General features: G+C 54.7%; 2 protein-coding genes across 3 annotated transcripts; one reads left to right on the top strand and one right to left on the bottom strand.

Annotated features, from left to right (window-relative positions):
* The first annotated feature begins 2,906 nt into the window (after positions 1-2,906).
* On the top strand, positions 2,907-10,257 carry LOC126641753 (uncharacterized). The gene is made up of 11 exons (XM_050318768.1): positions 2,907-2,921; positions 3,538-3,701; positions 4,145-4,334; positions 5,405-5,524; positions 5,992-6,173; positions 6,624-6,805; positions 7,482-7,690; positions 8,149-8,223; positions 8,775-8,946; positions 9,621-9,812; positions 10,103-10,257. The coding sequence occupies exons 1-11, from the start codon at positions 2,907-2,909 to the stop codon at positions 10,255-10,257; spliced, it is 1,656 nt and encodes a 551-aa protein (XP_050174725.1).
* A 601-nt stretch (positions 10,258-10,858) lies between these two features.
* MYL2 (myosin light chain 2) lies at positions 10,859-14,940 on the bottom strand. 2 transcript variants are annotated; one of them, XM_050318582.1, is made up of 7 exons: positions 14,718-14,940; positions 13,767-13,856; positions 13,027-13,102; positions 12,103-12,207; positions 11,311-11,386; positions 11,174-11,222; positions 10,859-11,046 (listed from the first exon to the last, which is right to left on the bottom strand). In XM_050318582.1, the coding sequence occupies exons 1-7, from the start codon at positions 14,718-14,720 to the stop codon at positions 10,948-10,950; spliced, it is 498 nt and encodes a 165-aa protein (XP_050174539.1). In that variant the 5' UTR covers positions 14,721-14,940; the 3' UTR covers positions 10,859-10,947. The 2 variants fall into 2 exon arrangements, with proteins under 2 accessions (XP_050174539.1, XP_050174540.1); XM_050318583.1 differs by lacking the exons at positions 13,767-13,856; positions 14,718-14,940 and adding an exon at positions 13,270-13,318.
* Positions 14,941-20,823: the final 5,883 nt, after the last annotated feature.

Genomic DNA, 20,823 nt, shown 5'->3' with positions numbered 1-20,823 from the left:
GGAGTTTGATTATGATTTAATCCAGGCTTTTAGAGGAGGGAAAAAAGAAAGTTTTGACAGTTCCATATTTAGCCCTCTGACTCACCGATTTCATGTGTCAAACACTAAAGACGGGTTAAGTAGAATTAAGTTCTGCATTTATTATAAATAGGCATTAAGTAACACGAATGTACTGCATTTGCATGAAAATATGGGCCTGATTCTCTAATTTACCCCAGAGATTTTGTTTGACGTCGATGGGACCCTCCCAGGTGGGAGCTCAGATCAGAGCCAGCCCAGCTCTGACCATCCCCTGCTGCCAGCGGGAACTGGACCCAGTGAAACAGGGAAATCTCTGCTGAAATCAGGAAGGATTTGCTCTGCTTGCACAGATCAGGATTTGACCCTTAAAATAGTACAAGTAGTTTTAATTACCCCCCAGATCTGCAGCTGAAAGAATAATTTCCCCGTGTCAATCAGTGCTAAATGTACCTGTTAAATCAGGGAAGATGGGTTAAGGTGAAAATTGCACAGAAAGTCACTTTTCTCCTCTTTCTCCCAGAAGTTGGAGATTTGTTGGATTCAGATATTATGGACCATCTCATCCTGCTCCGATTACCTTCTGCTTAAAGGTCCATCCAGACAATGAAGTCACCCCCACTCAGAGCAAGCCTGACAGTGGGGCATTGTTTGGGTGAAAACAGTCCTCTTTAGTGAAATCAATGCTTCTGCAAGGAGGGTGACAGACACAGACTCTACCAAATCAGAGCCCTCTTCAATAGCTTAATTTACTGACTTGTTCTTGCTAAACAATTGAGAATTGGTCCATGGAGAAGGACACAAAAAAGGACGGACAATGTGGGCTGTATTTTGAGGCTGGACTAGTCCAAGCCAAGGAAAAACAGGCTTTCAAGCCACCCAGTGGCATTGTTTCTGGAAAAATGATGTTCACCCCTGCACCTTTACCTTTATTCAGAAGAGGAGGCTTGGCCCTGTTTCTGCTGAGGGTGAGGGAAAGGCATGAGCAGCATAAACAGCCAAGGGCCACCAGGACTGAGTGACAACCTCAGCCCTGGAGAGCTTGCTCTTATCATCCCATGGAGCTGTTGTTCATGCAGGAACAGCACAAAAAGCTCCAGGAGCTTTTCCTGGCCCTGGTAGGACCCTGAGGCTCCAGAGCCTTCCCAGCATCGTTCTGCCCTCGGTTGTGATTTTTCTTATCAAACACCACATTCTGCTCCCTGCTATGAAAATAATTTCCAATTAAATGCCTCCTCAGAGCCTATCTGGCTGGGAATTAGCCTGGCACTTGGTGACTGGGTTGTTAGCTCATCAAAGTCTCTGGGATGAGGGGAGGTGCTGCCTTGGGAGGGATATGCTGGCCGAGGATTTTGCTCGTGGCTTTGAACTCGCCACAGCCCTGCAAACTGGGACATGGGTGCCCTTTGCTCACCTTCAGCACTTCTCTGTTCCCCTTCACCCCACAGCTGAGTAAGCAACTCCAGGGCTATGAAACACAGCCCTGTGGCAGCTTCCTGTGCTCCAGCCCTCCAGGAATCCCAGCTTTTGAGGCCCTGGAAGGAGCTGGCCACGCACTCCAGCTCACAGGGAACGGATTATCATGGCTCTCGTGACTCAGTCTGTGGGTCCCATGTGCTCCCCTGCATGGAAGGGAGAGAAGCAGGCATGAAGCCTCAGTGTGGCCCCTAATCAGCTGCCTAACTGGTCTCTGTCCCCAGGGACCTTCCCTGGGCTGGCAGTGCCAACCATTGCTCTCTCCTGACAGTGGGCACTTCGAGGGGGTCTGGATGCTGAGGGTGACAACAACGGTGTGGTGGTTGTTGCCTCTTCATGAGCAGAACAGATAAAAACCAGGAAGCTCAGAAAGCTGGATATGGAGCTGGGAAGGATGGGGAGGGAACAGTAGCTGTGATCCCAAAGTGCTACTGGGGATGGTGAACCCCTGGATGCTCCTGTTGGAGCAAAGAGGTTCAAAGTTCCAGGTTGTGGGTCAGTTCAAACACTGTAAAGAGGAGAACTGGTAAAATGACAGTTGTGAAGCCAGAGAGATATCAGAGCATGTGGTTCAGGGCTGGTTTTGGGGCATGGAAATCCCTTTGGTCCGTGTAGTGTGGGGTCCCAGCAGCTCCTTGCTCCATCCTTCTTAGTGGTCCTTGGAGCACCATCCACACTCCATTGTGATGATGCTGCTATGGCAACCAGGCCAGTGATTGTTCCACAGGGTATGGGACAGTGCAGGCCACAGGATGGGGCTGGGATCAGTCCCCTTCTAGGTTCTCACCTCTCCTGAGCTTCCCACTGGAAGAAGGGCTTGTTCTCTGGGAATACGCAGCTGCCACCACGGTGCCGTGTCCTGGCTGGAGAGGAGCTGCAGTACCAGGGGGGGCTGAGCAGTGTTGTGGGGTTCAGGGGGACCCAGGGGGCTGCAGTGTGGCTGCTGGGGACCAGTTCTGGTGTTAGGGATGTGGGGTCTGCTCTAGAGCCCTCCCTGGCAGCAGCGGGATGGGGTGGGGAGGAAGCGGGGGGGGGTGTGAATCCAGGTGTTCTTCAGGAATTCTACCCACTGGCACAGGGTGGGGGGGACTGACCTCACTGGAATTTCTATGGAAACCCAGGTACTGAAAGGGGTGGAATAGCTCAAACCATCTGTTCCTCCCCTACTTGTAAACTCGATCAGTTCACGATGACATCACCAAAAATACTCTCCTTTTATTCCTCTCGCAGCCATCTGTGATGGTTTCCTCCTGTGCCAAACACGCGAGCGGGTGCTGAGGGATGGGCAGGAGGACACAACCACCCCATTACTCCCGTTTCATTTTTTCCCCTTGGACAGCAATCCCTGTGGAGTCTCCTTTGTCCCCTTTCTGAGGCCTCTACGGAGTAACCCGCAGAGTTAGGCAGGAAAAATGAAGAGCTCAAAGGTAAAAATGAAGCACAAACTAAAGCTGAACTTTGCAGGGACTGCAGAAGATCTGCCATAGGGATCTTACCCGTGGGAATACGGGTCCAGCCAGCCTTGCTTCTGCCAGCAAGGTGCTGGGTTGCAGTGGGGCTGTTTCTGCCTGCCCTCCTGTACCAGGGATGAGGCCATGGCCTGGGGTTTGGGTGTTGGGAGAGGCAGGTTTGGGCAGTGTAGGTCACCTGAGGACACAGGTGGTGGTAGATCTGCCACAGCTTCAGTGCTCACCTGTTGGGCAGGTTCTCAGTAGAAGTCACCTTCCCACATCCAGGGATGGGAGCACTCCTGCTCCACTCGTGGGCAAGGTCACCTGGGTTCCTCCACGTCCACAGCACCAGTGGGTTTGGTTCTGGCTGACATGGCCCTTGCAGTGTGACAAAACAGGTGACAACCTGCGATGCCCTGCCCTCCCTGGTGGTGGAGGTGTGTCCAGGAACTGAGGTTTCAGGTGGTGATGGGTATCTCAGGTGCCAGAGAAGGGCTGGGGCTGGTGATGCCATTGACCCACTCCCCCACGTGCTGGCTGCCAGTGCTGGTTGTGTTTGCTCGAGTGACCAAATCCTCCCTCTCTGCGACAGCGGAGAAAACCCTCCAAGAGCCAGGACCTTTCGGAACTCTCTGAGCATGAGAAGGACAGAAGGGCTAAAATGGAGATCAGGAAACTGCAGACACAGTATCATCACGCAGCGTGCAAGAGGAAATTTTACGATGCCGAGATCTGGCGGCAAATCCAGGCTCAGCAGTGAGTGCAGATCCACAGGTCATAGTCCATTTGAGAAGCTCCTCCATGAGCTGCAAAATCACACAAGAGTTTGGGCTGGAAGGGACCTTAAGGTTCAGCCAGTTCCACCCCCTGACCATGGGCAGGGACACTTTAGACCAGGTTGCTCCAAGTCCCATCCAAGCTGGCCTTGGACACCTCCAGGGATGGGGTAGCCACAGCTTCTCTGGACAACCTGGTATCACCCTCATTCTTAGAACTTCCTCCTAAATATAATCTAAATTTCTCCTCTCTCAGTTTAAAACCATTCACTCTTACCACTATCTGACTGTGTAAAAAGTTACTCTCTCTTTTTTTATAAAGTGATGGTGGGGACCACAGTGGTGAGATGGGGAGGGGGAAGGACCTGCCCTGGCCTTGCAGCTGGGATGTGCTAAATGTTCTTTGTCGTTCTGTTTTTACAGAAAAGCAATAGATGATCTGAATGAAGAACACAGACACGTGTCATTAATGCTGAGCCAGATCTATTCCCCGAAAAATGTGATGCTAGAAAACAGAAAGCGTGTGAAGGTTGAAACCCTTTCTCAGATCAGAAATCATAACGAGGCCCTGATCAAAGAGAAAAAAGCCCAGGTAGCTGACCTGAGCAAGCAGGTGAGAGCATCTGGAGCACTTCTTGGATGAAACTCCTCAATGTAAAACACATTTAATTCAGGCCTTGGAATATTCCTCCTGGCAAATGACACACAACAGTGACAAGTGGGTAGAGCCAGACTCCCATTCAAGTCAGAAGCACTGACTGGAAAAGTAAGGCCAGACTCTAAAACTGGTTGTACTACCAGTGCTTGCAGCCCCTGTGGGATGGTACATACCTGCCTGGGGTCACACAACATCCCTCTGCTTCTCCCTTCACTTTTTTTATTGTCCTGAAAAAGGCAAAAATGGAACGTGTGTGTTGCTGAGGTGTGACAAATAGAGCTGAGGGATGAGGACCTGGGGGATGTCCCATCCTTTCTCCTGAGGACATCCTGGTTGGATTTGGGCAGCAGTGGGGTGGGAGGCCAAGGGAAAAGTGGGGCTATGGAAGTGATAGGGCCCTTCAGCCTTCTGCTTTGAGCCAGCTGTCCGTGATGGAAGATCAGGAACATCTTAGGTAATTTGCAGTTGCTGGAGGTGCTGTAGAGCTTTCCCAACAGGGTCAGCTTTCACTCAGGGATCTCTTGGCTCAGTCATACCTCCCTAACCTGCCCCTTCTTCACTGTTCTCCAACTACTTCATTCTTCCTGTGGATTTATTTGCTCTGACAGCTTCCCACTTCTGGCAAAATTTTCCTCTGCTGATTCCCAGGGAGAACCCCACGAATCCCTGCCTGGCCAGCACATAACCCCAACCGAAACCCCATCCTCGTTGCCTCTTCCACCCCACAGAGTGCTGCTGTGCCGTGCTCAACACCTGCTGGAGTTCCCTCCAGGGGCAGCTGCACTTTCTTCATGACACGAAAATAAACCCATTCCCAGTTACAGTTTATGTTTCTGCACGTGCAGGATGGGATCCTTTGGGATAAAAGCTGCTTCTATAAGTGTGAGCTCATTAATGACATGGTTGCTGCAGTTCAGGTCAGCAGAGGGTATTTTCTTTGGCTGCATGTCCTGACAAGAGTCCAGAACGCAGGGGTGGAGATTATACTTCCTTTTTTTTTTTTTTTCCCCACTCTGTATGTGCAGACAAGAGAGTTTGAAAAACAGACTACAAAGCAAAGAAAGATAACGGCGAAGGCATTGGAAGCGAGGAATTACAAATGGCTGCTGGAGAAGGTCGATGGAATGGAGTTCCGGCTTAACCGAGTAAGCAAACATTTTGGAGACCTTTGTGAGGCCACAGAGGGGCCTGGGACCTTCTTGGTCAGGACAAAGCGCAGTGGTGCAAATTTCTGTGGTCGACACAAGCTGCATAAAGCACTAGTCTGGTTCCCCATGCCTGATTGCTCCCAGAATATCTCAAAGGCTCCTTCAAGCTCGGTGACCCAAAAGCAGGGCCTGTGCCGTGCCAAGAGGCCTGAAGGTCTGCACCTGTTTAGTGATCAAACCAGGCTGCCTGGAGCCACCTTGCCTTGGACAACACCAGCTCCAGGTGTCTGTTGTGATTGCCCTGATCCTCTGTTGCCTTTCCTCTCTCGGGGAGGAGGACAGTGCAGGGCCAGCTTCAAATCTCCTGGGCTGTGTTTATCCCTACCCTAGTCAAGATCTTCAAGCAGAGACCTGAGCCCCTTAATCTCCCACCAGTCCCAAACCTTTTGCTCCGCTCTCCCCAGGCCACTGTGCGTTACAACACTATCCTGACCGGAAACAACAGGCTCCGGGAGGAGACCCGGAGCCTGACAATCCAGAAAGCCATTTTTGACAAGTACTACTGGAAGTACGAAAGGCAGCTGACTCAGCAGAATAGGCAGTTGAACATTGCTACTGAAATCGCCATAGAAGACTACGAGCATCTGTACGTGGCCCTGCCAGCCCTGCGGGGAAAACTTGGTGCTGAGGGGCAGTGCCAGCGATGAGTATCGATGTTTAGAGGCCAGCTGTGTCTTCAGAGAGAGGAGTTGCTGCTCTCATCCAGAGCTGCCTGCTGAGGGTTGGGTGCCTGGTCAGTGCAGGGAGATTAGTGCCTCCAGGGTGTTTTATTCCACCTATGCCAGATATTTCTCAGGATGGGGTGAATTGTCTCTTCCTTCTGAGTCCCACCTGAGCTGGGCACGATGCCCGAGTGCCAAACCCCACCAAGAGCTGTGTTTGTTTGCTGCTGGCCTTGGAGTAACACCACTACACCCAGATGAGAGCCAGGAACAGGCACAGCATCACGGGGAAGGCTGGGCTAGATCAGGCACAGGGGTGCATGGGAATGGCCAGGAACACAAAGCACGGTGTGACTGCTGCTCTCTGTGTGCAGGATGGAGTGTCTCTCGAAGATCTCGGACATTAGGGAAGTACGCTACAAACACACCATCAAGTTCAACATCAAGATGCTGGAGCTGAAGTGTGCCCTTCAGCAGGAGTTCAAACGGAAAAATTTCTTTGTCACCAAATGTACAGATCTGTCCGAACTGAAGGAAAAGGCCAAACAGAGAGAAGGTATCAGAGGAGGGAGAATATGTGTAACTGGGCCCACAAACCCAGAGTACACAGAGTTGGCAGGGGGGCTGGTTATGGTGGTTTATAGCACTGCACCCCAAAGGCAGGACCTCTGCTCTGCCTGCAGGCTCCCTAACCCAACCTTCACTCTACAAGGGAAAAGGCTGAACAGTGATAACTGAGTGAGGTCACCCAGCACTGAGGGCCTTGGGGTGCCTTTGGGGACCTGCTCCTCTTGCAGCCATGGCTCCCTTTGTCATGTTTTGGGTTGGTTTGGATTGGAAGGGACTTTAAAGCCCATCTCATTCCACCTCCTGCCACAGGCAGGGACACTTTACACTAGACCAGGTTGCTCCAAACCCCATCCAAGCTGGCCTTGGGCACTTCCAGGGATGGGGCAGCCACAGTTTCTCTGGACAACCTGTACCAGGGCCTCACCACCCTCACAAGGAAGAATTTCTTCCTAAAATCTAATCTAATCTAATGTACTCATTTTATCCTCCTGATAAGGGGTCCCATTGTGTTTGCTCCATTCCCTTGAGAACATTGAGCTCCCTGCTTAGTTTCTGTGTGAAATAAAGACCCCCTCTGGCCCTCTGGGGAGCACCACAGCAAACCCCCCAGCACTGCAGGGAGGGCTCTGCTAAGGACAGCTGGGGCTCTGTGTCTCTCTCAGCTTTGAAGGCCGCTGAGTGGGCCAAGCAGAGACAGACAGAGAGTTATGAGGTGGCCTACAAGGACCTGCTGGAGAAGTCGGACGGAGAGATCGACCAGTTCTTGAATGAGTTCGTGGAAAAGAACAGGAGATTCTTCATCCTCTTCGCCTATGGCATCAGGCTGAATGCTGGGAATGAGGGCATCAGACAGAGGATGAAGGACATTCAGGTCTGTTCCAGGCTCTTCACGTCTCCCTTTTCCATGCAGCGCTTTTGGCCTGGGGTGGGTTTGTCCTCTCCTGAGTGTCCAGTGTTGCTGCCCACAGCAGAGCCTGGCTGGCTGGCTCCCACACGGGTGGGATTTAAGGGATGAAAAGGAGTAGCCAAAAATACAATTCCCAACGCTTGTGTTCTCAGAACTAAACGTGTCTCAATGCTGCCACCGTGCACCCAGGAAAAATACTGCAGTATCCAGGACAGCCAAGAGCTTCCTTGAAGTGTGTGGCGCTGGCTGGAACGAAAAGTGGGGGCATCCATGCCCTGCCCTCCTGGCCTGGGGACAGTGATCCCCAGAGGAGTCAAGAGGAATGTCCCTGCTCCCAGGGCAGAGGGGTGTCCCCAGTCTCTGTTTGGCATGTCTGGTGAGCATTCCATCAGCACCCCTTCCATGTGCTTGTGTTTGCACAGAATGATATGACAGCCACCATTGTGGACAGGGAAGAGGAGGTGACGGCCCGGTTTCATGTCATGCAGGAGATGGAGGTATGGCAGCCTTGAATTCCCTCTGGAAGGGCTGCAGATCCCTGTCTGTCCCGACACTTGTGCCAGGGAGTCTGGTCCTGTCAGCGCTGCTCTGGCAAGTGGCTGGAGAGCTGTGGGTAGAAATGGGCCCTGCAAAGGTTTTGGCAGCTCCCAGTGTATGGTGAGAGGGTGACTGTGGGGCTCCTGCCAGCCCTGGTCTGGCATGGGGAGCTTGAGATGGGAGCATCCCACAGCCTCTCCTGGGCTGCCTTCTTTAGTTTATATCTAAAGAGTACTGTGTGAGTGGCCAAGCACTGGATCAGACCGTCCTCAGAGGGTGTGGAGTCTCCCTCACTGGATATATTCCAGAACCACCTGGATGCAATCCTGTGTGATGTGCTCTGGGATGAGCAGGAAGGTTGGATTAGATGACCCACTGTGGTCCCTTCCAACCCGACCCGTTCTGTGATTCTGTGACTCTGTCTCCAGCATCCAGACTGAACCTGGGCAGCACTGGGGTGGTGGGATCAGCGAGGGGCTGGTGTGACACCTGCCAAAACCTTTGCTGACAGGCAAAAATAACAGAAGCCACTGAGGAAGACAACATGTATGAAGCCAAAGGCAAAGAGAGCAGCAAACTCGTGGGACAGCTTCAATCCCGCATTGAGTCCCTCTCGAAAGACACTGACTGCGACACCACAAAGATAGTGAAGCCGCTCGGGAGCAGCTTGCTGCCACTTTTTGGTAGGCCTGCCTTCCCACACCACGTGGCCTGAGCTGTGTGTGTCCACCACCCTCTGTATTTTAATTGAGCTGGTTTTTTTCCCTCTGCCCTATCAGGCAGGGTGTGCCCAAGGTGAATTTGCAGCACCAAATTCCCAGCGAGTTCAGGAGCCAACTCAGCTGTATAAATATCCCAGTGGTCCCCCAAACCCTCATCTTGCCCCCGGGTGTTGTAGAGAGGTGGGGGTCAGCCTTTTCTCCCAGACAGTTGGCAACAGAACAAGGGGAATTGCATGAGGGGAGGTTCAGGTTGGATATTAGGAAAAATGTCTTCACTGAAAGAGTGGTCAAGTGTCGAAACAGGCTCCCCAGGGAACCATCCTGGAAGCGTAACAAAAACGAGTGGACGTGGCACTTTGTGATATGGTTTAGAAGGCATGGGAGTATTCAGCTGGAGGTCAGACTTCATGATCTTGGTGGAGGTCTTTTCCAACCTTACTGATTCTGTGATTCTATGATTTCATGACCCAGCCTTGGTCCCTTGCCCCTGGGGAGTCAGGCTGCCCACCGTTGCTCCCTCGGGGAAGCCAGCGGATCCCCTGCTCTGCAAAGGCCAGGGCGGGAGGGTTTGGGCAGGGTCCTGGTGTAGGATCTCGGTGCAGGGACCCTGTGGGATGCTGCTCCTTCCCACCCAGGTCCTGTGGAGGAGAAGGCCGATGAGTTCCTGGTGGTGGAGTCCCTCCTGCGCTACACGTCAGTCGACCGCGCGCACCGGTCGCAGTCCTTCATCAGCCCCGTGAGTGGAAATGAGGTGCTCCTCTGGGCACTGGATCGGGACAAGATCAGCCCGCCGCCCCCCAGCCTGGACAGCACCGACCCCGGCGCTGGTGAGCACGGGAGGAGGGAGGGAAGGGCCGTGGTTGTGCAGGAGCCGTTCCCCAACTCCTGCATGGCCAACCCCTGCAGCCACACACCCACATCCACACACATCCACACACATCTGCACACATCTGCACACATCCACACACATCCACACACATCCACACACATCTGCACACATCCACACACACCCACACACATCCACACACATCCTCCCTGGTCAGCCCCAAACAGCCTGTCCTGCCCCGCCGGGTGCATAAAGCTGGTGATAGAATGGAGTGGTCGTTCTCTCGGGCAGCTGAAGAGCCGCTGGACAAGGACCGGCTGCGTCAGATGATTGTCAAGAGGCACGAGGAGGAGGCGGCCAAGCCCCCCAGCACGGGCAGGAAGAGGAGGAGATCCCCATCAAAGAGCCCAACGCGGGCGAAAGTAAAGAAGCAATTTCACTCTTGAACTTCTGTGGCCTGGACGTCACTCCATCTTCCCAACACCTTCTGCAGGCTTCAAAAGCTCACCAGGTGGTATTTTGGCCAGGTTTCACCCGCTGCTGACAGACCCACAGCTGCGGTCAGGATCAGCTGCTCTATGTCGGGGTGACATCCCTGTCACACAGCTCAGCGTGCTTCCCGGCAGCCAGATTTGGGGATCATGGTCCTGCTCCTGAACCGTGCCTGGCGGGTGGGATGCAGAGGGGTGACTGTGCTTGCAGGGTGTTCCCTGCTAAGCTGGTAACTCTCTGCTGCCTAAAGTAAATCTGAACTCAGTGCTGGTCCTGGGCTGGTGGGACCAGACGGGATGGCCACAGCCCAGTGTGGGGTGGGAGCAGGGAGACAGCAAGGCAGAGGGATTCGAGGGCACACGAGGGTGACGTGCAGTAGGGCTGGGAGTATGGGGGCAGTGGGGTCTGGGAGGGGTTCAGGGTCTCCCGTGGGGCACAGACGCACCGTGCAGACACACCACACGAGCCCCAGCACTGCTCACACCAGCAGCTGCTTTTCCTCTTGCCAAAGGGCAGTTTAATGGGGATGCCATTCCTGTGCCAAATTCCCAGGCACGTGCCTCTCCAGGGGAAGAGGAAAGGGAAGCCCCGTGTGACCTGGGGAGAGGTGATCTCCCAGTGGCAGCCCCAGCCCTGAGCGTGGGCTAGTCCTTCTCTTCGCCGTGCGTGATGACGTGGACCAGGTTCTTGTAATCCAGGTTGCCCGACACGTCTGGAGGGAAGGCTGCAAACATCTGGTCGATCTGCCAGGGAAGAGTCAGGTTGGAACGGTGGCCCAGAAGGGTTTTGGGACCAGGGCTGGGAGAAGGGCTGGGGTCTGTCGGGATGAAAGGCATGGGAAGCTGGCATAGGGTGGGAAGCAGCTCATACCTCTTCCTGGGAAAACCTCTCGCCCTGTGTCATCAGCATTTCTTTGATGCTGCAAACAAGAGACTGTGGTAAGCACTGGGGAGGTCTTGGTGGGGACACCCCTCCTCACCCCCTTCCCCAGGTACCCTTGCACTCACTAGGCAGATTTCAGGCCTTTTCCCTCGGGATCAAACACCTTGAATGCGTTCAGGATCGTCTCCTCCGGGTCAGCACCTGTGGGTGACACAGCCGTGGCCATCGGAGGTGGCAGAGCAGGAATCCTCCTGCTTCCCCCAGCCTTCCTAGGAGGAAGCAGGGTCCCTGCAGGAATGCTGACCCTGCAACTGGACACTTGAGTGCGGGTGGTGGCACGTAAAGGAGCAGACGCGGGGTGGTGGTGTGAGCACAAAGCAGGCTGTGTCGCCACCGCTCCGGCATCCGGCGTTTATCTAATCTTTGCAGGGTATTTATAGAGCTCCGGGCTCAGCCCTTGGGGCCCTGTAGCCTCCTGGAGATCCGCAGGAGGCTGCATTCCTTGGGTTAAGTACATGATGCAGGGTGCAGCTGGATGGGGCAATGGGTCAAAGTGTGGCTGGTGGCCGGCATGGCCATTGGTGCCACCGCTGGTGCCAGAACGATCAGAGGTACTACAGGAACTCCTGTCCCCCCCCTTCCTGTGGGGACAGCAGCATCACAGCCATTTGGGTTTTGTAAATGGCTGGGGAAACTGAGGCACGGAGACCATCTCATACCCTCCCATGGAGTGAGATGGAGTGAGATTGGGGTCCCCCAAGGAGCCTTTGACAGGTCTCACCTGGAAGGGTTTGAGGTCCCAGGAGCTGGGTGGCTTCCCCAGGTGGGACAGGATGTTGATGATGGTGTGGGTGCCCACTGACCACCACCCACCTCCCTGGGTGCTCACTGACCACCCTCCAGCTCCCCAAACTCACCCTTGAGTTTCTCCCCAAACATGGTGAGGAACACGGTGAAGTTGATCGGACCAGGGGCCTCCTTTATCATCTCATCGATCTCCTCATTTTTCACGTTCAGGCGCCCTGAGGAGAGCAGTGTTGGGTCAACTCCATGTCCATCTCTGGCTGCTCTGCTCTATGTGCTGGGGGCTAGAACACGCCATGGGACCCTTCCTGTGGGGGTTTCCCCACCACTGAGGGAAGCAGCACATCCCTGGGGAGCCACCTCTGGCAAGGAACAGCAGTAGCAGAGCGGGGAGAACCATCTGCAGCTCTGGTTTCTTGGGCTCCAGGATCACAGAAAAGAGGGATGCTGTGCTGCTTCCTTCCTTCACTGCCCCATGGATCAGCCTGCTTCAGCCCTCCTCAGGAGGTGTTTTGGGTCAAACCCACCAGCACTGGGGTTCCCTCTGGTCCCCAGTGCCAGAAGGTGATGGGACTGAATGCCTCCATCCTTTTTCCTGGGGCTGGGTTGTCCTTGGGACTCCCTGGCCCCATTGCTGATTCATGGTGACCTCCCTGAGGGGAGAGCCAAGCTCACAACGTCACAGCCTCCCCCAAATCCCCTAAATCCCCTTAATGCCTGCACACCCCGGGATGCCGTGGGATGGGCACAGCCAGGTGCTTCTAAGCATGGGAAGAGGCATTTGGCTGAGTGTAATCCAGGAGCTGGCTCTAGAAATGCTGGGATAAACCAGCACTGCTGTGAGAGCTGCTCTGGGTCACCCATGGAATCTCACGGGCTAACAGGCCTGGGTTTGGATCAGGACGGTTTTGGCAAAACGGGAGATCCAGTTAATGATGGGGATATGGTTAAATGGGGGCTCTTCCCTCATTTCTCACTTAACAGGTCTAATGTTGGCAAAGCTGCTGGGGAGGGGAGGGGACTAAAAAGGGGCTCACCGAGGGCAGCAAATGTGTCTCTCAGATCCGCCTTGTCGATGAAGCCATCCCGGTTCTGATCCATGATGGTAAATGCCTGGAAGCACAGGAGGAGGGAGCACAGGCAGAGGGAGAATTGTTGGCCTCTGCAAAGGCTTTAGTACTCTCCTCCTCGTCCCTTCAGCTTGGATGGGACAAGGGCCCTTTGAGCCCTCCTGGGGTGGGGCTCTGGGATCCTCACCCAGCGAGGGAGCAACAACCCACCCCAATCCCTAATCCAGCAGCAATCCTGGCCCCTGCAGCCTCGGGCAGTGGCAACCCAAACCCTAATGCTGTAGAAACCCTTTCTTTGGCCAGAGCCCTCTCACCCCAGTATGAGACCAAGGACAGAAGCCAGCCTGACTCATCAGCTCCCCGACTGGGTCCGGTTATCCCTGGAACTGGAATCTACACAGGACCATGTGCCTGCCATGCAGGGGGTAAGAGCTCCTGGCACTGCAGGTGGGAGTTAGCTGGGAGATGTGCTCTGGCTCTCCAGGATGCTGCTCTGTGGGGTGCAGGTTCCTTGGAAGCTCAGAGTCAATGCCGTATTTAACAACGTCACTGAGTTGTTCTTCTCACTTTTAAAATAAAACGACCCAAAAACCGGGTGTGCTGCCTCTTGCTGAGAACCGGCTGTCCCTGATCTGAGAGCACCAAGGAAAGAGCTGAAGGTCATATCACACCAAGGACCCTCAGTCCTTCCCACCAAGCCCACCTACCTCTTTGAATTCCTGGATCTGGGCCTGCTCGAACATGGAGAAGACATTGGAATTAGCACCTTCAATCCTCTTCTTGGCTTTCTTGGGTGCCTGCAAGTGTTCCAAGATGAATCATTAACTCACTGGCTTTTTATGGAGTGGAATAAAAGCATGAAATTGCCCTTAGCCATGACTCCTTCGTGGTAGGTCTGGGCTGGGACTCTCTTCCCTGGGGGTTTGCTGGTTTCCTCCTGCAGCTCTGGGATACTGAGGGGCATTAAGATTCCTGCTTAAATTACAGCTCCTGATGAATTTAGCCAAATATGTCCATGGAAAGATGAGGCAGGAAATCACTTCAGGTGAAAGGCTTGGCACTGGGGTGAGATATCCCTTTTGGAACCCCAGCTTTGGGAGGGGTGCTGAGGCTGCACAAGGGCTGGAGTCATTAGGTGCTTCCTCACCCTGCTTTGCACTTATTAAAGTATCTGCTTAATAAAAAATTCTGCCTCCTCCTGCACTGAGGCTTGAAACAACCAAAACCAGCTCCATGTGTGTTGTAAAGAGTGAAGGACAGAGCCCCTGACTGTCCCACCCTGCCCATCATCCCTCATTCCAGTGCCTGCTCCAGCAGCTGTTCCCTCTCACTGGGGGATTCTGCCAAGAGGACGGCTTTGGGGGACACAACAACCCTTCCCTCTCACTGCATGGAGGTAAGGGAAAGGAGCAAAATGGCATTTGGACCCCAAAAGGTCTGCCCCCAGTCAGCATGGGAGACACCCCCCTATTCCCTCCGGGGTGCTGCTGATCCAGCTAGATGCTCCCAATTTGCTCACCCCCTTTCCAGGGCAGGAGGGACCCTCGACCCTCAGATCCCTGCTGCCTCCACCACTCTCTTTCCATTCAATCTATCCTGGTGAAAAGTTTAGCGGATTTTCTCTCTCCCCAATGGAGCTCTGGGCTCTCAGCACTCACCATGGCCTTGCAGAGCCGCCGATGTCGCAGCGAGGGGTGTCCTGGAGGCAGTCGCTCGCTCCCCCCGGCTCAAACAATAAATACACCCCCCTCCGGGTTAAAAATAGCCCCATGCCCACTTTTGGCTGTAATAGGTGAGTTGGCCGCCCCCAGCCCTGTTGTCTCTGCCTTTCTCTGGCCCTCTCTCTCTCTCTAATCTGGAATAGCAGCTTGTTGTTGTCACCGGCTGACGTGACATGTGAGCCCGGGAGGGTTTCAAGGTTAACCAAGTGCCAGGCGGCCCCCAGCTCCCACCCTGGGGATGCTGACCCCGGACTGCAGGGGAACAGCCCCACCTGCCTTTGTCACTCGGGTTGGGGCTGGGCTTGTCCCCTCTGTTCGAACATGCAGAGAGGGCCCGGCCCCAGGGGACTCCCAGCAACAATCCCACAAGCCTTGTGGAGTTTTCCCTCGGTCCTGCCAGGCATCTTTGGGATGCTTGGTGCCCCATCGCAGCATTGGCACGGCAAAGCTGGGCTCTGCTCAGCTGCTGGAGGTGGAGGAGCCCCCCCTGCCCTGGGATCCCCTCATTTGGGATGCTCCAAGAGCAGGAACAGCTGCCTGGTCACTCCATCTGTGGCGGAACAGGGACCATCCTGCTGCAGCCCCATCCGGGACGAGGCCGGAGGTGGATGCTGAGCTCCCACAAAGCCGGGCAGGCACGAAGGGCTCCTCTCTCAAGTGTCACCCCCCACTGAGGCACCTGTCACCCAGTTAAGCCAAACACTTGCTCACCCTGGTCCTCACAAGGATTTAACTCTCCCCATGCCGGGCTCCGTCCCAGGGACACATCCTGCAGCACCCACCAGTGATGGCACTCACCCTACCCGGATGCCACGAGTCACCAGCTGGACATGGCACAGCCACCCTGGCCATGGCACAACCACCCTGGCCGTGGCACAACTGCCCTGTCCAGAGACTGCATTTCTACAGAAAGACCTGTGGAACCCATGGCAGGCAGGCAGCAATCCCACAAAACCCCTTCCATGTGCACTGCTCTCGTGGAGCAGGAGTGATGGCTGCCAGGACTGGGCTATTTGGTGGTTGTTTTTTGTCTTCGGTATTTTTAGCCTGTTTTTTTAACTCCCCTCCCTCTTGCCTTGCCCAGGATGAGGCTGGAGGTGGATGAGCAGGAATGCTGGGGTGGGAATGGTGCTGGCAGCCCAACGATGCCCATCAGCCCCCCCAGGCTCTGTGGTGCCTGGCATGGCCATGACCCAGTGGCTGGGCACAGGGGGCTGCCAGCCTCGCTCCTGGCATCGTCCCCTCTGCATGCCGAGGAGGTTGGAGGTCTGGGACAAGGCTGGGAACAAAAGGGACTGTGAAACCAGATCCCCAGAGCTCCGGGCTCTGCCCAGACGCTGCCCTTGTTCTTCCAGAGGACACAAATATCGTGTTTAATCCCTGGCACTCGCCGCTCCATCTCACCTCGCTGCCCAGCTGCTGCGGCCGAGCCAGCAAGGATGGCATTACAGGGAGGATTTCTGTAGGCAGCAGGGAAATGTGTTGGGAAAAGTGCCTGGAGAGAAGAAAAATCCTGATCTGGGAATGACCACCTCATCTGGATGGAGCTGCAGCTCAGGAAAGGGATTTCAGGGTGTGCTTTGGGGTCTGTGTGAGCAAAGGGGCAGGAGAGAGAGCCGTGGGGGCAGAGCTGCCCAGGACCAGCCCTGGGCACTGCTGGAGATGAGGGGGATCAATCTTGGCACGGCCGATCCCTCCTCCTGCCAAGTTCAGCTGGATCCATCGGCCAGCCGAGCCCAATTACCTTAATTTGTGGCATTAAGGAAAAATCCATAAGCATCAGGGAAGTGATGTGTGGTGGTTCCATGGGACCGGTTGGCCGTGGAGCCGCCGGCGCCGCCTGGGCGCTCCCATCCCCAGCTCCGTGTCCATGCCGGGCATGGCTGGCAGCACAGGAGGCAGCCCTGGAGCCGTGGAGATCTTCCAGAACAGGATTTTTTTTGGGAATAAGCATTTCTGCCTGCCCAGCCTGGAAGAGGCCAGAGCTGGGTCTCTTCCCAGCGTTGCCCAGGTTGTAGTTGGGATGAGATGGTGACTGGGGGCACAGAAATCTGGGATGGGATGGGGTGCAGGTGGCTGCCTGAATTTCTGTTGTAATTTGTAAGACAGTGCATCTCCTCCAAGTGCTTGCTGTCAGCTGCAATCCTCTGTGCTGCACAGGCCAGATCCTGCTCCCCACAAGGATCCAGAGGCACCTCCAGGAGTCGTATCCTTCTCCCACTGTAGGTATCAGGGGGCTTATTGGCACTTGGCACTTATTGGCACCTATTGGCACCCCTGAGTGCTTTAAATATGTCTGTGTGTCCACATGTGCCTCTGGAGCCCTGTAGTGAACAAAAGAGCTGTGGGAAGCGGCTGCAGCCTGTGAGGGGATGTCAGGGAATAACACACGTACCCGTGCCACGGCAGAACCAAGCGTCGTCCCTTCTTATCTGCAAAAGAGCCTGTGTTTTACATGAAAAAGCCTTTCTAATTAATAGGCCAGCCCCTCTTGAGCTCGATAAAAAACGGAGTCAAAAGGATTTGATTAACCCCCGCTCTCTGCCAGGCGTGTGCTCAGCCCGAGCCAGACGTGTCCCCGCGCCCCAGCCAAGTCCTGCCCGGGGCCGATAACGGGCTCCCTGTGTCCCGGGAATGCCGGCAGTCTGAGCATGCACAGAGCTGGTTTGGGGGTGTCCAGGCCCCAGCACAGCCACATCTGTGTGCCAGGATGCTCCAGAGCCAGCCCGTGCCTCCACTCGCTCCACACCATTTCCTTACCAATCTCCCTTGCTCCAACCGGTATTTTTTTTTCTGTGATCAGACACATTTGACTAAACTAATACATATGTATACACACCAGGACATTCCCATCCCAACCAATGTAAATTGCCTCTGACCAATACATTTTCCCGGGAAATCAATGCATTTTAACACTGGATAATATTTATGAAATTGAATTTTTTATTGAAGCTAATGCAATTCCCTTCTGTTTTATGCATTTTTATTAAACTAATGCATTTTAAATTAAACTGTTGTATATTAACTACAATGGCTGTTGGTACTTACAGTAAAATAATATATGTTTGCTGAAATCAATACGTATTCCAAACCCAGGAATTTCCAGTTAACAAGGCCATATCAAATATAACAAATGCATGTAGCTACTTAATTTGATGCTTATATACACTGCCTGCTGTATTTGTTTATTGGTAATGATTATTTTCAAAGGGAGAAAGCTCATTAATGGTAGAAGGATGGATTCCTGTGCAGCTCAGAGCTGCAGTTTGAAGCTGGCAGTGGTGGCCACCCCATCCCCACTGAGAGGGGCCATGGGGTGACCTATGTGTCCCACTGCTGGCTGGTGGCTGGAATTCATCTCCTCAGCCTCTGTGCCCTCTGTTACATCTCTGCACCTCAGTTCCCACAGCGTGGAGTGTTGGGAACATCCTTGCCTTGCTCATCACACCCCCCCACCACAGCCCCTTTCTGCTGGCAGCATCCTCAGAAGCGTTCCAAGGGTTTTATCCCTCTTCCTTTCACATTCAGAAGGTTTCAATGCCTAACAGCTTCTTCCAGACAGATTTAATTCAGCAGTTTTGCCTGATTCAGCTCTGTTTTTCATCAGAAGGATATATCACCGTGCTTGTGGCCAGGAGGATTTCTCCAGCCCAGGGGTCTGGGGAAGAGCTGCCACCCACCAAACACAGTCAGGGGGAGGCTGGCCTGAGGATGGGGACAAGGACAGATGATTCCCCGTCCCTGAGCTCCTGGCCTGTCCCAGGGCTGTGCCCTGCATTGGCAACAGGATGCAGCCCAGGGGAGAGGTCTCTGTCCTGGCCTCCCGAGCCACAGCACTGACAGGGAAAGCCATAAATAGCAGCGTTATCCGCCGAGCACCCGCGAACAGTGCCGGAGTCGAGATAATTTGGACGAAGCGATAAAAGAGGAAAATTAATTAAAGAGCGTGTGCTAATTGCAGGGAGAATGTGCCTGGGAAGAAGTAGCCGTGGCAGAAAGGCGGTCGGTGGAGGGGCCCGGGCACCCTCCCCGGGCATCCTGGGGGTCAGCAAGGGTTGAGACCGGGCACAGCTCAGTGCATATCCCGCGGGCACCGAGGGGAGAGGGAGGGGTGCTGTGCCCCGAGGTGCCCAACCCTGCACTCCTGTGCCCCTCATGTCCCTCAGCGTCCCCCTCGGGGTGTCCCCTCGGGGTGTCCCCTCCGTGTCCCCTCCGTGTTCGCCCGGCCCGGCCCGCGGGGACGCGCTGCAGTTACCGCGGTGGCCGCCAGGTGGCGACGTTGTAACGGGCGCGGTGCGGGCGCTGCCCGGGCCCGGCGGGCTGGGGGGAGAGGAGAGGGATGGGGGGAAAGGGATGGGGAGAGAGGGATGGATGGAGGCAAAGCAGGGGGAGAGAGGGGCTGGAGGGAGAGGGGAGATGACCATGAAGCTCCATCACCTGCGGTGATGGGCTTCTGTGCTATCACAGAATGGTTTGGGTTTCTAAAGCCCATCCTGTTCCAACCCCCTGCCATGGGCAGGGACTCCTTCCACTAGACCAGTTTGCTCCAAGCCCCATACAACCTGTCCTTGAACATTTCCAGGGGTGGGGCATCCACGACTATCGAACACTCCAAATCATTTGTGAGGATGTGGGAGACACTGGGATGGCTCGTACCTCACTGCTGGAGGGCAAGGCAGAGCCCTGGGATGGCCCCAGCCTTTCCCGTTGGAGAAGGCAAAAACCCGACCCCCAAAGCAGGGAGGTGGCATGGGGGAGGCAGCAGGACCCCTGCCAGGGTTTCTGGAACCCCAGGACCAAACCTACTCAGTGACAGCTGGCAGGGGCTGCACTGCCTTCCCTAGCACAGGATGGGGGCAGAGCTCTGGGAGCAGCTATCTGTGTCCCCACAAAGGTCTTTCTTCTCTCTACCCAGGGCTGAAGCTGGGCCTGAGCTCCTGGGCAGTTCCAGGGCCTGACACATTCCCACTCGCCCTGATGGCACCACTGTCCCACAGTGGGGTTCCTCGTGTCGACTGAGTGAGCTCACATCACTGATGGCCCACCAACACCACTGTTTCACCACTACCACTGGCTCTCCAGCCCTACTGGCACATGACTCTTGCTCCCAGCATCGCCCCTCAACTGCCTAGTGGGGCTGGATCACTGCACAAAGACGTGGATCACAAACGCCAGGAAGGCAGGAATAAATTAACGCCCAGAACTGGAATGGGAGTGTGCTGAAATCTCTTTTTTTTTTTTTTTTTTGAGTACACAGAAAAGCCCCTTCCATATTTTAATTAAAAGCCTTTCAGTAGAGGAGGCAAGGGGCTGCCATTTACAACGGGCTATTGTCAGGCACACAAAGCAAACCGGGCTGGAGACAAACTGATTTATTAACCTGCGCCTCGCAGCGTTCCCTGGGGTGGGTGAGCCCTACATGGGGGGGGTGTGTGTAGGATCAGGGTCCCCCTGCTCTCCCCGGGATGCTCCAGGGCCACCGTGCACTGCCTGAGGGGACACAGGGGTGGGGATGGCTCGTGCCACCCCCCAGCTCTCCGTGTGGCACAGGGCACAGCCCCTCTCCTCTTCCTTATGGCTCCCATTGATTTATTAATGATTCGGCCAAACAGAAACATTCCTCCAAAGCCCACAATTTAATTTGCTCACCAAAGATGCCAAGTTAGTTTTATTCCTGATTTATGAGCAGGCTCCTCTGTTCCCTGGGCAGCAGAGCAGGGAGGTGATTTATGGGCGTGAGATCAGCTTTGTGGGCGCAGGAGAAAGTCCCCCTGCCTGGGACTTTCTCACAGGCAGATCCCTGGAGCACCTTGGTCATGGGCAATCCCTGTTGCTGGCACAGAGAGGACATGTTTGCATCAAAGAGCAGAAACCAGCTCACCCCCAGCAAAGACCACCCATCCCACTGGAGTTTACTGACCCATCTATAAGCAAACCTCCCCCTGGCCCTGAGGGAGGAATGGAAATGAATTCCCACGTGGGCTCTCCCCTTGCACAGCCTGTGCTCCCACCCCTGGCTAATTACAGCCTCATTAAGCCAGAG

Source organism: Myiozetetes cayanensis, unplaced genomic scaffold (assembly GCF_022539395.1).
Source record: "Myiozetetes cayanensis isolate MyiCay16 unplaced genomic scaffold, myiCay2020 scf21, whole genome shotgun sequence".
Classification (NCBI taxonomy): Eukaryota; Metazoa; Chordata; class Aves; order Passeriformes; family Tyrannidae; genus Myiozetetes; species Myiozetetes cayanensis.
The sequence above is the reverse complement of the archived record's forward strand: the minus strand, read 5'-3'. Positions and strand labels throughout refer to the sequence as shown.

Excerpts from the sequence above, each read along its gene's own strand:
- LOC126641753 (XM_050318768.1), top strand. Across the intron at positions 3,702-4,144 it reads CGGCAAATCCAGGCTCAGCA|AAAAGCAATAGATGATCTGA; the intron begins GTGAGTGCAGAT and ends CTGTTTTTACAG. Across the intron at positions 6,174-6,623 it reads ATAGAAGACTACGAGCATCT|GATGGAGTGTCTCTCGAAGA; the intron begins GTACGTGGCCCT and ends CTCTGTGTGCAG.
- MYL2 (XM_050318582.1), bottom strand. Across the intron at positions 13,103-13,766 it reads AGATCCAGGAATTCAAAGAG|GCATTTACCATCATGGATCA; the intron begins GTAGGTGGGCTT and ends CTGTGCTTCCAG. Across the intron at positions 11,047-11,173 it reads AGAGGTTTTCCCAGGAAGAG|ATCGACCAGATGTTTGCAGC; the intron begins GTATGAGCTGCT and ends CTTCCCTGGCAG.